This window comes from Neodiprion pinetum, chromosome 7 (assembly GCF_021155775.2).
Source record: "Neodiprion pinetum isolate iyNeoPine1 chromosome 7, iyNeoPine1.2, whole genome shotgun sequence".
Classification (NCBI taxonomy): Eukaryota; Metazoa; Arthropoda; class Insecta; order Hymenoptera; family Diprionidae; genus Neodiprion; species Neodiprion pinetum.
In genome coordinates this window covers 1649615-1666766 of record NC_060238.1, presented here as the reverse complement: position 1 = coordinate 1666766, position 17152 = coordinate 1649615, and the positions used below count along the sequence as shown (strand labels likewise).

The 17152-nt window shown below is 38.6% G+C and overlaps 3 protein-coding genes across 7 annotated transcripts in view; all 3 read left to right on the top strand.

The window, feature by feature from the left end:
• Nucleotides 1-1270: 1270 nt before the first annotated feature.
• Nucleotides 1271-5513, top strand: LOC124222726 (Niemann-Pick type C-2f). Its single transcript, XM_046633984.2, has 4 exons — nt 1271-1597; nt 3486-3599; nt 4444-4619; nt 5278-5513. Exons 1-4 carry the CDS (start codon nt 1492-1494, stop codon nt 5365-5367), a joined length of 486 nt encoding a protein of 161 aa, XP_046489940.1. The 5' UTR covers nt 1271-1491; the 3' UTR covers nt 5368-5513.
• A 2183-nt stretch (nt 5514-7696) lies between these two features.
• Nucleotides 7697-9172, top strand: LOC124222728 (NPC intracellular cholesterol transporter 2 homolog a). Its single transcript, XM_046633987.2, has 3 exons — nt 7697-7855; nt 8323-8496; nt 8827-9172. Exons 1-3 carry the CDS (start codon nt 7837-7839, stop codon nt 9096-9098), a joined length of 465 nt encoding a protein of 154 aa, XP_046489943.1. The 5' UTR covers nt 7697-7836; the 3' UTR covers nt 9099-9172.
• A 2867-nt stretch (nt 9173-12039) lies between these two features.
• Nucleotides 12040-17152, top strand: part of Atpalpha (sodium/potassium-transporting ATPase subunit alpha) — a 56798-nt gene continuing 51685 nt past the window's right edge. For 2 of the 5 annotated variants that reach the window (XM_046635644.2, XM_046635645.2), the window contains exon 1: nt 12040-12490. In XM_046635644.2, the coding sequence (XP_046491600.1) occupies nt 12458-12490 (33 nt within the window). In that variant the 5' untranslated portion in view covers nt 12040-12457. The remainder of the gene's footprint in view (nt 12491-17152) is intronic. The other 3 variants (XR_011177666.1, XM_046635643.2, XM_046635647.2) reach the window with 2 other exon arrangements.

Below are 17152 nucleotides of genomic sequence, written 5' to 3'. Positions count from 1 at the left end.
TTATCAGTAACTGCACCGCTCGTATTTCATCATTCGTAACTTGGCCAGGCATGAAAAAGAAAAGAAAGAAAACAACGTGACGGTGAAAAAAGATAATAAGCCCCGGGAATCCGACCGGTGTTCAATTTGCTCAAGTTATGTATTTACGTAACACCCGTGACATCGTGGCGATAGCAACTTTTGCATATTACCTTTATATTTATACTAGGTATAATACATACGTGCACGCGTATAATATGCGTTTCGCAAAAACTTTTGGCTTCGCGATTTACGAAAAATGCAAAAGGAGCATGAGGTAAGGAAAACAGCCAATCGCCATCGATAAACGAGCTACGATATTTTTGATAGCAAAAGTATCGTCGGCACAATTCGAGAGACGAAGTGGCAATCAGAGTCGCAGATTGAGTAGCAGACTAGATCGTGTTAGCCGATTAATAAATTCCGATCGTTTCAACGTCTGGCAATGCATCAGCGTGATTTAATTTTTCAAGAGCAATAATCACGGCGTCATTTCAACAGATATGTGTATATATATATATTATTATAGAGATATAACATAAGTAGAGGGAAATGCCTATCGCTTCGGAATATGAATGACACTTTTGCCAACTCGATCGATCAATCAGAGACGTCGAAATAATATTATTGTATTTGACGCATGCGTATCGCAATTTTCTAATATCATAATATGATTATACGGGTAAATCTTGTAGTCATTTTATTTCAAAATATCGAAATTTATCACAAAAATTTCGCGAATCTGTGGAAGAGAAGAAAAAAAAAAAAAAACTTCAATTATTCTCCGATATTCATCCGCGATATTTATTCAATCGAATTCATCGCAGCGATCGTTAGAATTTTGTTCGATCGAAAATTCTGTGTACGCGGATAAAGAGGAAATGACACATCATCGAGAAATTGAAAGTTAAAAACAAACGAGAAGAATATAAACGTATATTTAACATTTTTCGTAATCGAAGGTGGGAAGAATTTGAGAAAAAACACAAAAGCGAGATAAACCGACAGCCAAAACATATAATATTATGTAATTCGACGCAGAGTTGAGAGAAAAAAAAAAAAACTCTACCCCGTGTATAAAGAAATTGCGAATGACGGGATGAAAAATATATTCAAATCGCTTGTTACGATTTAGGGAAATAAAAGAGCGGAACAAAGGATGCCGGCATTGTTCTGTCAGTGATCGCTGGACGGTCGGGTTGAGAACCGTCGCATCGAAAGACGATATAAGGGTGAAGAAATTTGATAAATCTGGTATTCGATCGGCGGTATTCGATCCGGGTGAAATAATTTATTCGACACACACACACACACACACACAAACAAGCAATCACACATAAATATATTTAGACACAGGCATAGACAGAGTGCAAATTGGTGATACCGGTTAATTTGATTATACGACGAAGTCAATCCCCGTTTATATATTTTCCCGAAATCGATTCAATCATATATACATATAAATGCGTCCCGATGGCCGAGCTAATTATCAACTGTATATTTTTCCTTTCGGTTGTCCCATTTTTAACGACAAATGCTATTTCCGTAGCAGCTAGCGTCGTGCCGTTTGAGGATTGTGGTAAGTAAATTGTTAAGGATTAAATTTTATTTCGGATGGGAAACAGTGAATATATCATTATTAATATTAAACGGTAAATTAATTAAGATGTGAGTGAATTCGCGAAACATTTACTCTTCGTTCGGTTAACAAACACAATAAGCTTACCGCGCAATTTAATAAATTCAAATTAACCCTTTTTCTTTTTTTCTTTTTTTTTTGTGTGTGTATTTTTTCTATAAATTGTAATAGAGTAAAAAATTTACGTTGAATGAAAATGTAAAAGAAAAATCAGCGAAGGAAACGATTCTGGATAATTTCAATCGAAAATAATGCATGAATCAATCCTTCGATACGTTGTTATAATTATATTAATGCATTTGCAAGAATCGTCACGATTTTTCATACCCTCCGTTTTCGTTAACCGTGAAACCCGGCAAAGTAGGATGTAAAAGATTTTTCACGACGATCTGAACAACGGAATCGAAATTTAACGTTCAAATTTTCATTCCCACGGATAATTTCTTCGAAATTTGAAAAATTCTCTTTTACTCTTCTGGTTTCATGTTTATCCCATCCACTCGTTTCGTTTTCGCGAAAACAGACGTTGGTGATAATCAACATTAATTTCCGTCACGTTTTCGCTCGCGGCCGAAATTCCGATCAATAATCGCGTACAATTTATACCCAATACACATTGACAAATTATACATATAATTATTCGCAACGTCGCGAAGGTTGAGAGACAATTAACCGCTTTTGTTCTCTCCGTCAAGTTTCTCACATATTTTATTTATATACACCTACATTGTGGTATATATACTAGCTCGTCACGCCGCGTGTCAAAAAATAAAAAGTGACAATTAATGCGATCCGATCGGTTATGTATAATCGATAGGCGATCGCGTTGGATAGAATATAGCGCGGATAGCTTATTGCTCGATGAGGAATTTTCGATGAAATCGCTTACACGCGAAATCACTGTCCGAAACGATAATTGATATATGTCACGCCTCAAGGCGGATTGAAATCGCTACATTATGATTAAAACCGCAATCGCTTGCATCGACAAATTTATATGTAAAAAAGATTAATAACACAATGTATTGACCGCGCGATTGGAAATGCTTAAAAACGTCTGTCGAATTAATTTCGTTCTTCGTTAATAATTTTTTTCGCACGTTTGTTTTTAATCTATCGTTGGAAATCGGTTCGATGATCAAAAGTTTCAGTCGTTTGGAAATTTTTGAAACATTTTTTTACATCGATGACAGATACCGCAATTCCAATCTTTTCGTTAATACTACTTCTCACCTTCTCGCGGTAATTTAAATCAATACCGACTGTTCGATATCCCTGTTCATTTATCGTAGCGTGGAAAGATTAATTAATTGGATTAACGAATTGGATAAACTGAAGGATAGAGGATGAACGAAAATAAGAAAAGAAAGAGAAAAGAAAAAAAAACATAAAAGAAAACTCCAAGCGAACGCTAAGCCCCGTTATTGCGTCACGACAGTAGTTATCTCGTATAATTATAATAATTGAGACCACGCGTGCCGATATAATCTCTCAAGATAATGCATACAGAAATACGAGTATATTATCTATGTAGAATATACCGAAATATCGATAATTAAAATCATTGATTTGCATCGCGATTCGTTAAAATAAACCTCAATTCCGATCAGACGACTAGATGAGAAAATATATAACAATGAATAAATACAAGTCAGTAATAACAGTTTCTTTAAATATTTTCGCAAATTTCTCAAACAAGTTGGATTTGAAAATACGTATGTATGGAAAAAAAATAAAAAAATCTTTTTTAATTGAGAAGAGATGAAAAAAAAAAAAAAACGCTTCGTAGTTCGAATAATTCTGTTGGATAATTCAATCCGATCAACAGGTTCGATTTACTATCTGGAGAGCATCGAGGTGTCGGACTGCTCCAGCTATCCTTGCCGAATCGTAATTGGATCAACGGTCAACGTCACGACCAATTTTTTGGTCCAAGGGACAGGTATTGAACAATCCACCCCTTACTAGGAATCACGAAAAATAATCGATTATTTTTAAAACTCGATTATTTTTAGCTTAGCAGCCACTTGTACTTATTACTCGAAATTGAAATTGGCGTAAATGTTGGTCACTTTTTGTTTTTTAATTTTCTGATTTTGAAAATGCGGTTTGTCAATGTTCCGCAGCCTTTTTTTTCGTTTTATTAAGAAACAATCGCGAGTTAAGTGTTCGTCAAATCACTGTTATTATTAATCTGCGAAAATATCTTCAAAACAATGCCAACGCATAATGATAAGAAATTGTTCCACTGAATTTTTAGATAATAATCTTTCGAATAAAATGAATCATCGTAAAGTGAAACCTAGCGAATCTATGAGTAGGTTTTTAACCGTTTAGAAGTGATTCGAAATTAACAAATCTTCTATTCGTAATTTCAGTATTTTGTATTTTCGGTTTTTTTTTTTTACGACTATCTCCAGGGTGGCCAAAAATTCTTTGAAAAAAAAAAGAAAAGAAAAAATTCCATGACATTTCCAGATTATCGAGTACCCAAAAAAAAATAAAAAACAAAGTCACTTTCAAGCCAATTTGTTTTCACGACGAAAAAGAAGTAAACTTGTTACACGAAAAAATCATTTCTAATTCCCAAGATAAAAAACTAATACTTTCAATCCATTCCACGAGCAAATTAAAAATCCCCCGACAATTCCAGGCATTACAGATTTTCCAGATGCGTTGCCACCCTGGATTATCTCGCGATAAAATCATCCGGAAATGTCAAGCTTCGAAGAAACTCCTCTAACAAGCCAAATTGAATATTGTGGATAATTTTCCCTAAATTGCAGCTTACGATTCTGAGCAACTCGTTCAGAATGTCTATTTCGTGGTAAGTTCGATCCAACTGCAGGCTCAGGTGAGTCCAGACCCTTGCACGGCGGTTCAAGGATCGAACGCTTGTCGGTTGGAAAATGGGAGACGAGTGAAATACCAAGCTGCCGTCAGAGTCGACAACGTGCCGCCGGTGAGCTTGAGCTTTGCCGAATTTCACCGAAGCTTCGACCCTTTCAGTCACGCATTTCGGTATTTTTTTTTCATTCTTTTGGTTTTTAGCACGGAAGTGCAATTATACGTTCCCTGTGTACATTTCGACGCTGAATGCGAATCCGATGTCAAAAGTTTGAGAAAACTAAAAACAACCCTTAAAATAGGGTTAAAACGGGGTGAGTTATCAACATTGTTTTGGACAGTCTTCTTGAATGAGATTTATGCGAATATTTACTTTGAGACAGTACGATTTTAGGACGAGAACAGATTGGACCCCCAATACTGTCTATGCGCACCCCTAAGGAGGATGAAAACTACCCCTTTGCATCGAATTTTGTAAATCTAATCGCCATTCCGAGATTTCTGTTTGTCGACCAATAAATTCCAAGCATTTTTAGTATACGTTGATCGTCAAATCTCCCCGCCAACGAAATACATTCACGAAAAATCCTAATCGTTCCAAAGTTTGTGTCTTTCTTTGCCTGAGAATGCAATAAATTTCAGGATTTCGCAAGGAATGTTAAAAAGCAAATGTGACTGAAAGGGTTGACAAAGTTGATTTATTTTTTACTATTTTTCCCCCCTTTCATCGGCGTCTGATTTATTTTCTTTTTTTCTTTCCAATTTCATTTCAGTTACGTGGGACGCTCTGGTGGACGATGACAAATTCGGCCCATGAGCTGCTCGTGTGTTACAAATTGACGGTCATCTTCACGCTCGCTTGATCTCAAGTTTGAATTAAATCAACTTTTCAATTTTTCTGTTCTACTATTTTTGCAATTTTTTAGCTGTTTTCTGTCGCCTTTCCTCGATACTTTTCTCCCTGTTCATTCCTATTTTCAAAATGTCTGTAAAATTGGTAAATATACATGTTCGAAAATGAATTTCACGCTTCGTTTTTTTTTTTCCCTAAAATTCTATCAAAATTTGAACCTCTTCTAATTTCAACGACGCTTTAATATTTTTCTAATTTTACTAAAATTCTCTCACATGCCGGTGCTTTGCCCTACCGTTCAAGTATATCAAGAACTGACGATAAATAGAAAGCAACTTTGTGTTACTTACAGCAGCAGGTAAAGCTCGCTGTTTTACCAACATTCGCAGTGAGTCGCCGACAATGCAGATTGTTTAAACAATGATCTTGAGTCGGCATTGCGTAAGTAACCGTCTATAGGCAAGTATTTATCGTCGAGTTCCTCCAAAGATGACAAAATTAATATTGTTCAAATTTTCACTACCACTTGCCAACTGTTTGTTTAATTGATAAGTCAAAACAATGGCAAAGGCAAAATCAAAGGCCTGCATGCGGTAAAATTTCCGACAATTCTAACGAAACGATGATGATTTTAGTCTAGTACGACTAAATTTCGTCACAGAAACGGAAGAGAAAAAGATTTGAAAAAATACTCAGACAACGATCGAAATTTATCTAGCGTTTGTAATATTCTTAAATTTATTTCTTAATTCCTTTGCGCCACCTTTTTCCAACGCTTTGCGTTAAGATTGAAAAATGATTTCCATTTTCATCAATTATTACAATACGATAGTTTCAACGGGTTTTCAAACTGTAAATGCAATTCATCAGACAATCATTGTTATAGTCGTCCTATCGGTTTAATTTAACCAAAAAAAGATAAGAAATCGAAAAAAAAAGAAACAAAAAATAATCGTGGATGTAGAATTTTTACAATCCAAATTGCAGGTGTTCGCTTCTCCTGCGTTTTTGTTTTTTTAAAGTGCAGGTGCAGGCAGATATACAGATTTGACAAACTCGTCTCTGTATCGCAGTACGTTAATTTCACGTACATAAATTACTCATCGTTTGTCAAACTTAACCGCATGCATCGTGCCGCAGTGTTTATCAGTAACCCAGATAAATAACAGAAATCATACAGATTAAAATCAGCGCAGGTGGGCGAACGCTATCGATCATCAAGATTTTCCGATCAGTTACGGATATCGCGCAAACTCCTCTCCCCCCCCCCCCCCCTCTCTCTCTCTCTTGCTCTCTCTAGAAAGTCTCACTACTTTTCCGTTACTACAAAAATTTGCCATCGTTTTTCACGTACCTACCTATAATTTATTCGTCTCTTTATTAATTTTCAGTCTAATCGTTTGTAAGTAAAATAACCATATTGAATAGCAAGAGTTGAAAATGAGGGTGAAATTTGACAAGTTGCGTCTGGGAATTCGGAGCGATATTTTATATAAATATTACTATGATTTTATTGAAAATGCTGAATGTTAAAAATTGGAAAGAATTAAAGAAAAATGGACAAATAATTTCCAGTAATGAAATTCCAACTCCTCGCATTGACTATAAAAATGTCAAATACGTTTTAGCGAGAAAAGAAAATGACAGAAGAAATATAAGATATATCGATGACCGGAAGATTTTTCTAGTTCAATGTTGGATTTTTCTTGCACAAATCAGAGTGGCCACAAATTTTGTGAAAAAAAAAAAAAAAAAATATTCCACAACTTTTCCAGGTTTTAAGGATCTAGAACCTAGTTTTCCCTGACATTTTCCCCAATTCCAATAAGTTACTAAAACCTTGTTAACTCTATACGCCTATATCTCGCCAATAAAACGATCGGGATGTGCAAAAACGGAAATAGGTAAAATTAAAATCTTCGAAAGATAGAAAGAACCGATGATAAACCATCGAAGACCAACGACACGTCGCGTTTAAAATACTCCAAGCTTGTGTAAGCCTCTGAAGATGATGAAGTGTAAAGATGATCGATAACCGCTCGAGCGATACAATGTGACTGATTTATCGTACGCGAACGATTCGAAGGTGTGTGATAAAAAAAAATGTGCCATTTTTTTTTTTTCTACCATTCCAACTTGCAGGTGTCCAGAAACCTACACCAACGAAAAAACGTCGATTCGTAAACGTTTATTAGAAATACAAACACATCGTACGAGACAGTCTGACATTTCTTATCTTGCCACTCTACTACTCCTCTCTACTCCATCGGTGTTTCCCTTTTTCTCTCTCTCTCTCTCTCTCTCTCTCTTACCTTTCTTTCTAATTAATAAATAAATCCATTGAACAGGTGTTCGACGATTAGATATTGCCGGCATACGAGTTGCCCGTCTTTGGTATAAATACCGGGCTACCCGCCTACTCAAATTCACACTGCATCTGTAGCGATCGTCTAACGATTTCGTGAAACAAGACCTGACCATGGCATCGACAACTTTTGGTAATTAGTTTATCACGATTATCGTATAACGTTTAAGGAGAAGGAAAAAATTCGTTCCGGAAAAATAAATTCACGTCAAAGGAAAAATAATTCACGCGAATGAATATTGAAAATTCTTTCGCCAATTCGACAGAATTCAAGTCAATGATCAATAATCGCAGTTCGCATCGGAACAAAAAGTTGTATTTAAGAGTTGAAAATTTTTACTAACAAATCTCTATTTATTTTACTCTGTTACTATTAATTTTTTCGCTAATTCGACAGATTTTTATGTCAACGATCAATAATCATTCGCACGAAAAGTTGGAAATTACTCTACTCGCAGTTTTTTTAAAATTACTATTCCGTTTATTTTTCCGCGTTTCCGATCATTTTTTTTTTTCCCCCTATCTTCTCTTTCCTTCTCATTTCGAAAACGCACGAACCTGATTCCCCTGATTTCGTTATTCTGTTTCCTTCTTTTCCAGCTCTCGTTCTCTTCACCCTCTGCCTTGCCACCGGCATTCAGGGTGACTCAACCCCCTACACATCCTGCTCAACGGTCGCAGACCCGATTGACTTCCGCATGGACGGATGTACCGAAACCCCCTGCGCTCTTTACCGAGGAGAAACAGCATCCGCCGAATGGGATTGGGAAGTCAGTGAGTACAAAAAAAACGACAAGCAACGCGATAACGGACGATAAATTAAACCCGTCACTCTTCCCTTCTTCACTTAACAATTGCATAGATTCCTCGAATAAAATACGAGACAATGAATCGTTTTCGTACATTTTCTTCAACTTTATTTTTTACTTATTCGTCAAACATTCGTCGTATCTTTATATTATCCTTCTCATTACTTCGCACCTTACTTCCTTATCTTGAAATTACATTGTATAAAAATATATATAATAATATATGTATTGTGTATAAAAAGTCGCGAAAATCCGTTATTCTTAGCACATTTGATTTGATTTCATTCTCCCACAGCCGCCGACACGACGACCCTTACGCCCCGCGTAAAGGCGATAGTTCTCGGACTGAGCATCAACTACGACATCGGTCAGGAAGACGCCTGCGAAACTCTGACTAACGCCGAATGTCCGTTGGACGCCGGAGAAGAGGTCACTTACGGCTTGTCGATGCCGGTCCTGGCGGCCTACCCGAAGCTCAGTTTGACCATCGAATTCGCACTTTTGGACGACAACGGCGACGCCCAGGTCTGCTTCAGGGTCCCCGTAAAGGTCCAGGACAGATCGTAGTTACGTAAAAGCCGCGATTGTAATCGATAAATTTAAGAAAGAATATATAAGGTTGTACAAATTTTTGACTCGGATGTCTGGACGTTTTCTTTTAATTTTATTTCTCCCAACGACATTTTCATTCGCACGGAAATATTTAAACAAGGATGAAAAGCTCCCCGAGTGACATCTTTTTCAAGATTTTCATCGCGTTCCTCGACTTCTTGTCAATAAGTATCGTTCGTTTCCGTATACTTGTATCTTTTGAAAATCAAGATACTTTATTTTTTTTTTTATACCGAACGAACAATTTGCCGCAAGCATATCAACAACGAGTCTCTGATTAAGTACCTACCGCTAATTAATCCCTGAAACGTTTGTGAGCTGATATAAAAGAGATTCTTTGAAATACCTACGACTCTTTATACAATTAACAAAGAACGCTTCGGAGGATTTCAATACCTCGAAAACCGTCGTGAAGGTTTGAATTAACGCACAAATAGGAATAAGAAAAAAAACATGCGTTTGAGAAAAGACGTAGAGTGTTGCTAATCGACGCGATTTGTGAACTTGGAATGGCTTAGGTCAGATCTAAAAATAGATAATTTTATCACAGCATCGAGTGAAGACACTGCGGTATATTGATAATTCGTTCCGCAGTAGATGGACATGCACGAAGCAAGTCTGTATGACATAACGAGCCACGGTAACGACTGTGCATACAATTGATCCCACTGGGCCTTGAAAAGTGGCAAAACATACTAAGATATACATACGAAGACTTTTCAACGTCAGAATAGAATAGCAATATTTTCGGAAAAGAGCGAGGAATTTAATTAGAAAAAAAAAGATCTGAGACAAAATCGACGATTTTCTACAAGGGAAAGTAGGACATTTCATACAAATTTGTAAGTATGAATAGTTTCTCATAAAAACTTGTAGATTTTCACTTTTATGGAGAATTTGTTCAGTTCTAAGACTCGAAATTCCGAAAGATTCGAATGCCCGAGCAATCGAAACTTGGAGTGGTTGAAAATTTGAAGAAATTTCAATTCTCCGAAGCTACTGAGGCGAGCTTTAAAATATTTTACTATTAAGCTCGTCGTTTCGACCATTCGCAATTCGAATCTTGAACATTTTGACCGATGAATTCGACGCAATGATCGATCAACTTTTATACAATATTATTTAGAATTTTGAATTAACTTTCAAAGAACATCGTGTTCAGAAAAAAATACGTCACAAATTCAAGGATATTTCCAGGACCACTGTAAATCACACCATGAAGGTTCCGCTATCGCCATAAGGCGAGGTGAGAAAGTCGATAACCAGACCGAAGCTCGGTAGGCTCGAGTAAATGAATCGGTTAGAGGCATCGGACGGGGTCGTCGGGGCGACGGAAGCCGGTTTATAAAATTAGGCACGTTACACCATCGCCGAGGGAGTTGCAAGGTCATCGCAACGTACTTTAACCCGGTAGTGCTGAGATCGATGGTCTCGCGGGTATAATTCTCGCCTCGTCCTCCCCTTCTTTCGCCCCTTGGTGAAGGCAGTGAACGGGTGGAAGGGGGAATATCGTTGAGTGAATATGATGATATAACAGAGGCAGAAGCGCAAAGTTATTCCGACACATTTCGGAAAGCGAGATAAATATCTTGTGCAAATTGGGCGGAAAATTTGCAGTTTTATATATATATGTATATATATACCTATGTGAAGACAGTCCAGTCGATAGCGAGTAAAAAAGTCCTTCACCCTACAAAAGGTGGTGCAGTAAGGATTTTGATATATATGTTTTTCAGTTCGGGGTTCCGATAAAAAATCCAAGGAGGTCCGTGAGGTGCGCCATCTTGGATTAAAGGTACAAAACAAGTGATAGTTTTTATAAAATAATTGTTCCTACGACAAAAATGTCGAATACAAATTTGAAGAAAACTAAATTCCCTACATTTTTTGCTTTGACACTTTTTTTCTAAGTCTGACGTGTAAGGAATTGTATTCGTAGGACGGAGAAACGGAAGAAAAGAGAAGGAGTAGAGGAAACGTCGGGAAATACGCAGTCAAACCATTTTCGATTAAATAATCCACAGTTTTGCAATTCTTGAATGAATTCGAAGGAGTAGAGTGTGTGGAAAATATATGACCATGTTCTCTTTCGTATTATGGTTCACGATTGTAGGCTTGCGAAGTATCTATTGTTCCTGAAATTGCGTCTTCACAATAAAAATTGTTAACAAATTGTACACGGAGAGAAGAAAAAGAGCAAAGAGATTTTACTCGAAACTGCAGGAAAAGGGTGTTTGCTGGAAAAAAGACCATGTCAACTATATTTATTACTACAAATGTAGCAGATTTAACTCTGCACACATTCATGATTTTCACCGATTCCAAAGTAAATTCTACATTTTACGATGTATATTTTACCAAATAAACCTGAAATTTCCCTCTTTTCCTGCAGTTTTGAGTAAAATCTCGTCTTTTATTCTCTCCGTGATTACTTCGTATATTAAAAGAACATGGAGCAAAAAAAAGACATTCCGTGCAAATGAAATCCTCACGATTGATTCTCGTGACAAATAAAAAGTGATTAATTACCCTTTGAAGCGTTACCGAATCGTACTGATTTTCGTAAAAATAAAAGAAGGGAGGCACCTCGATGCCCAAATAAGGCCCAATACTTTTTGCACCCTGGAAGTATCAATTTTGCACTCGAAGGGCGCGGCCTTCCGCATCGGCCGGATCGTACTACCTGTCCGCGGGGGTAATGGCCCTTGGGGCATAGGGCCCATTCGGTCGCAGTGGGAGTAGGAGTAGCAGTAGTATTAGGGAAAACCAGGGCCTCGTCGAGCGGTGGGGACCGCCGATCGATCCGGCGAGGCAAGGTGACGAGGAAGAATAAACGGTAATGTTTACAGCGGTTGGTAGTAGCAGCCGGGCGAGTAGCGAGCGAGTAGCGAGTGAGAGAGTGGAAGAAGGCATCGCAGGTGACGCGGCGTATTGCTCATCGAGCCAAAGCCCGGTCGAAAGCACAGCAAAGCGAAGCGAAGCGTCGCGTAGAGCGGATCGAATTAACGTAGGTAGAAAGAAAAGTGGTCAGGGAGAAGCGGCAGCATAGACTCTGACTTCGGGTCTATGACTTGTCGTTGGGTGTTAGGCGAGGCCGTCATTTCGGCCGGCAGTTGTTGTTGTTCGCGCGAGTGAAATTTGTGATCAGTGAGTGAATATTTCGACTCTCCGTGGCCGTTGAAAAGGAAAAGACGCGACTCGATTGTACCGAGGAGCAGAAAGAGTTATTCGCATTTGGCACAATAAGCGTGCCGAGCGCGTGTTAGTTCATCTGAATACCGGACCGACAACACACGCTTCCAACTGTTGACAAGATGGCGTCCAAGGGGCGATTGGCGGTCGAGGAGGTGAGTGACGAAAAAACACAACAGCAACGCAGCGCGAGTTCCGAAATGTTGCGTCGGCAGGTTCAGGGAAATCGGGACGCTCCCCTTTTCAGACCTCGTTGCATGACCCCCGATTAGGCGGAGGATAAGAGTCGTCGTTGACGGCTAGAAAGGGGTCAACAACTTCTTAACCTCGTAGAATCGGGACAGCGTCGGGCCCTTCGGAGGCAACCACGCCCTTGGAACTGCGCGTCAGGGTGGTGGTGCTTTCGCATTCTTTCGATTAAAAGACCGCGAGCGCAGATTTGAACCCATCTACTCGACCTGCTCAATTGCTGCATCAAACGAATGACCAATCGATGTTCGATCGGCGAACAGCGGGAATGTTCAGAGGCGCGCCTAACGTCACCGAGAAGCCTAAATAGAATCGACTCGAATCGAACGCTCAACGGTCGCTGACGTACGACGAGCGGGTTTTGAATCACCGAGCGGTCTGAAGTTGCCAGTTATCGCTGGTGTTTCGGTTAACGGCTCATGATATATGAGAGCTGAGGAGTGTTGAAATTCAATGCACCGAAGCGCACACTTACGCCACTACTGCTACTACCACTACCGTCAGGCCCAATTTCATTGTCAGTGGGTGAAATTCACGCAGCGTGTAACGTGTAACTGTCAATTACGCGCCGTCCAAGTGTGCGTGACGTAGGGTAACGATTGCACCTACACTGATCGACCGATGTTTGCACTTCGTATTTAAGAACGCTGGGTGCAGCGGGGGTTATTGCTGTGATGTAAACGAGTAGCTTGCCATTGTGCCACACGTGTGTGAAAATTCTTTTGTCATAGATCCTATAGCGCTACGATCATCGTGCAATATAACATGTGAATACGACCCGATGCGTAACAAACGACTTAATAAATCACGAAGCATAAATTATTGGATAAAGTACGTGAAAAATCGTATACCGATTTTTCTTTGTATAGAAAAAACAAATGGCTGTTTTGCTACCTTGAGGTTACCTGAAATTCAGTAAAACGTTGTACAGCATTAACATAGTAACACTTTGTAAATTCAACTTCTTCGTTTGTTCTCCGAAGCTGTAGAATAGCAAGTTTTGGTACATACAGGCAACGTTTCGTTACGTCAACGTTACTGACTTCAGCCTCATGCGAGATTCGCCTCGACCCTGGAGTTTTGATTGTTGAGGACACACGGTTCGATGGATGAATTGATAGAACAAGATACATTGGGGAATTGAGATTGATTGGGTAGAATTTCATTGGTTGAATGCAGCCCCGAGGTGAGAATAGAAGTTGAAGAAGAAACGAAAATTCAAATGGGAAACTTGTAAAGAAATTAACAAAACATTGTCATTTCGATGAACATGAATGAATTTGTATTATGCCGATCCTGGAATAAGCCAAATTCCACGTCATGTGTTTAATTTTAACGAGTATGCAAATTTTATTGGAAGTAATTTATTCTCCTGGCAAAACTTACGTCAATTGGTTTTTTTTGCTGTGAAAATCGAGTAATAACCACTCGATTTGTCGCAGCAAACTGAAGGCAGTAATTTTTGGAGAACCTTATCACTAGTGCCCGGATGAACATGTACATAAAATATAGACTTAAAAAACTACGATACCTAGTAAAAAATGAAAACTATCGTCGAGTAGAACTCGTTTTACTTTGGCATAAATGATACTGACAACAGTTGTTATTTTTTACTCCATAAATTATGTCAAAATAAAGTGTGTTCTACTAAAAAATTTCTTCCAAACACCTTGATGCTTATTCCTGAGAGAATGTTTAAAAAAAAATCTCACCTCCCACCGAATGAACAAATCCTACTGTTATTCTTTAAAAAAGTTAGACGCGTTAATACACGAGGTTCCCTCGCCCCGCGCTACGAGCCTGATTCGCGATGGCGGTTCGCGCGTTTTCCGCCAGATGTCGTCGCATGGGAGCCTCGAGCCTTGCCCAACTCCTTCCTCCACGCTCTTCGCTCTTCCCCCACCATTTCTCTCGTTGCTGGCTTTGATCTTCCGGCCGCTTCGACGCCGGTTTCATCGTAGCTCATTAGGAGCCCGCGGTTCGCGTCGGAATCCGTGCCGCGTGGCGAAAACCGTAGAGTGCGTAGCTCTCGTAGATGGGAGAATCAGCGAGGATTACGGTATCCGACGCGGCGTGGCGCTGCGATCGCCAGTTACTCACCTCACCTTCGATGCTAATTTGAACGATACCGTTCGCGCTTATTATCGCTAAATTAGCTATTATGTCGTTATTTTAACGAGTCAATGTGTGTCAGGGGGCCGAGTGGTCGTCGTCTAGCTCTATGCCCAACCCTGGCTCTGAGCCATCGCCTCCAAATAGTCAAAAGCCGCGTGTCCCTTCGCTTCCGAAGCTCCGAAATCCCTTCCATGCACCCGATATCATCGATCAGTTTCTGGTTTTTAGGCTTCCGTACCTCAAAAAGTATAACGGAACCCTGATAGAATCGCACTTTGTTGTCCGTTCGTCCGTCTGTCGAGACCCTTTTTCTCGGGAACGGGTAGAGGTAGCGAGTTGAAATTGATATCAAATACCAAGGTCTACGATACCTTGAAGGTGAAAAAAATTCAAGCTTCTAAGTAAACGCGATCAAAAGATACGATCGTCTACATCACATATTTTTATACTCGCAAACTCACAAAGCAAAATCTATAGGATACTTCCCGTTGACCTGGAAGCGTGAAATTTTGAGATAAGCAAGATCTCACAGCACAAGTAAAGAAAAAAATTCGAAAATAGTTAATTTGTAATTATATCACAAAAAAAAAAAAAAAATTATCACAACTTGTCCGGTTTCTTTACCCGAATTTTCGCTGCGTTTTCACAGTTCATTTAAAATTAAAATTCGATGATTACAAAACGTTTCGATTATTACATGCGTATTCTAATTTGCGGTCATTATTCTTCATGCAGGAATTCGCACTTGGGAATTATTTTCTTCGCCCGTTCTCGTCCCCATAGAATTCTCTCGAACGAATTCGCCGTCTGTATAATTCGAAAGTTCATTTCGTACGGTGGGTAAATTCTTCTTCTTCCAATCGATGAGAACCGAACAGGCACTGATCAATACCGACTAATAGTATTGGAACCTTGTTCGAAGACGGGGGCGCCCGTGTAACAAACATGTCAATAATTGATGTATTGGTACAATCTTCCGAGTGGGTACACTATATGTACCCTTATGTATGTACCATGCAGCCAGGGGTCGCGAATGAAAGTGGGTCAAGAATTGGCCATGCTGTTATTCTACCTAGATACTGGGTATGACAATATAGCGATGTTACGAATAATTAAGTAATTGTAATCGATATCATAAAATTCAAATATACACATTTTTGAATCTGGCGCCATTTCTCTTTGGCTAAAAGTTGACGATTGATTGACCGACGAATGGTAGACTATGCTAGTCGCACGGAAACGTAAGCGCCCTTTTGCATTTTATTCCGAAAATTGTCGAACTGATCCGAACCCAGCCGATTGTCTGTTTCATTATTTAACGACAAATTGATAACGGAAACAAATTAATTTTTAGATTAGAGTGTCATTCCAACGTGAAGATAAACTTTTTGTAATAAAATTGCATTATCAAACTTACGGTTTTTTTTTCGTCTTATTTAATATTATTTTCACAATTTTTACCAGCAAAATGAGAATTATTAACGACAGCCACGTTGAAAAAATATTCTCACGATACAAATTTTTTATAATATATTATAAAATGACAATATTCTAATTCGTATCGTCGTAAATCGTACCTACTCGAGCTTTGTAAAATCGATGCGTAACGATGAAGATTCTTTACGTATAATCCGTGTTCAAGTATCGCGTTCAGTGTATGGGATACGTAAAAATGATACCGTCATTAATACACCGGAGGTGGACGATGACATAATTCCTCTCGCCGTCTTACTTACACTGTCGGTTTATTAGGCATATAGTGTGACACGTATTATAATATGCAAGGAAGTTCCGCAATTTTGATATTCGTCCAATTTATATGCGATCTTAGCGTGCCGAGAGATGGAGCGGAGAAAAAACCTTTCGCAAGAAACGCGAGGAAAAAATCTTGGCGGTAAACACGACGATGAAACTTTAAAGTATTCCACAAAATTACGAGATCGAAGTTAATTTATCGAAATCTTGAATGAAAATTACTATTTTTTACACCGTTAGAATACCTGAAGAAATTGAATTTAGAAAATCTGAATTTGTTGACACGCTGTGTTAACAATTTATTAAATTTCAAGTAACACTAAAGCTGCAAAATAACGGATATCCATCTTTTTTTTCTAAGTTTCTATCGAGATAAATAAATTTCGATTCTATGCATCGAGTAATAACTACAAGCTTTATTTGTTACTTATAAAGTTTGCCTTTGTCTTTTTTACGTTGACAAATAAAAAATTGAAATTTTTGATTGCTAGCTAATACGGGTGCTTATATTCAGAAGAAAAAAGAGAACGTTTTCATCAACATGTGATGGACTTTATCGTTATTAACGTTATCAGGGTCAACGTTAACAAATTGACGTCTGTTTTATTGACTTTCATATCCAAGAAAAAAATATTTATTCCTTATCAGGGTCAGTATAATAGCACGATGGAAGATTACGTTTGGGGCTTGATGCGAGA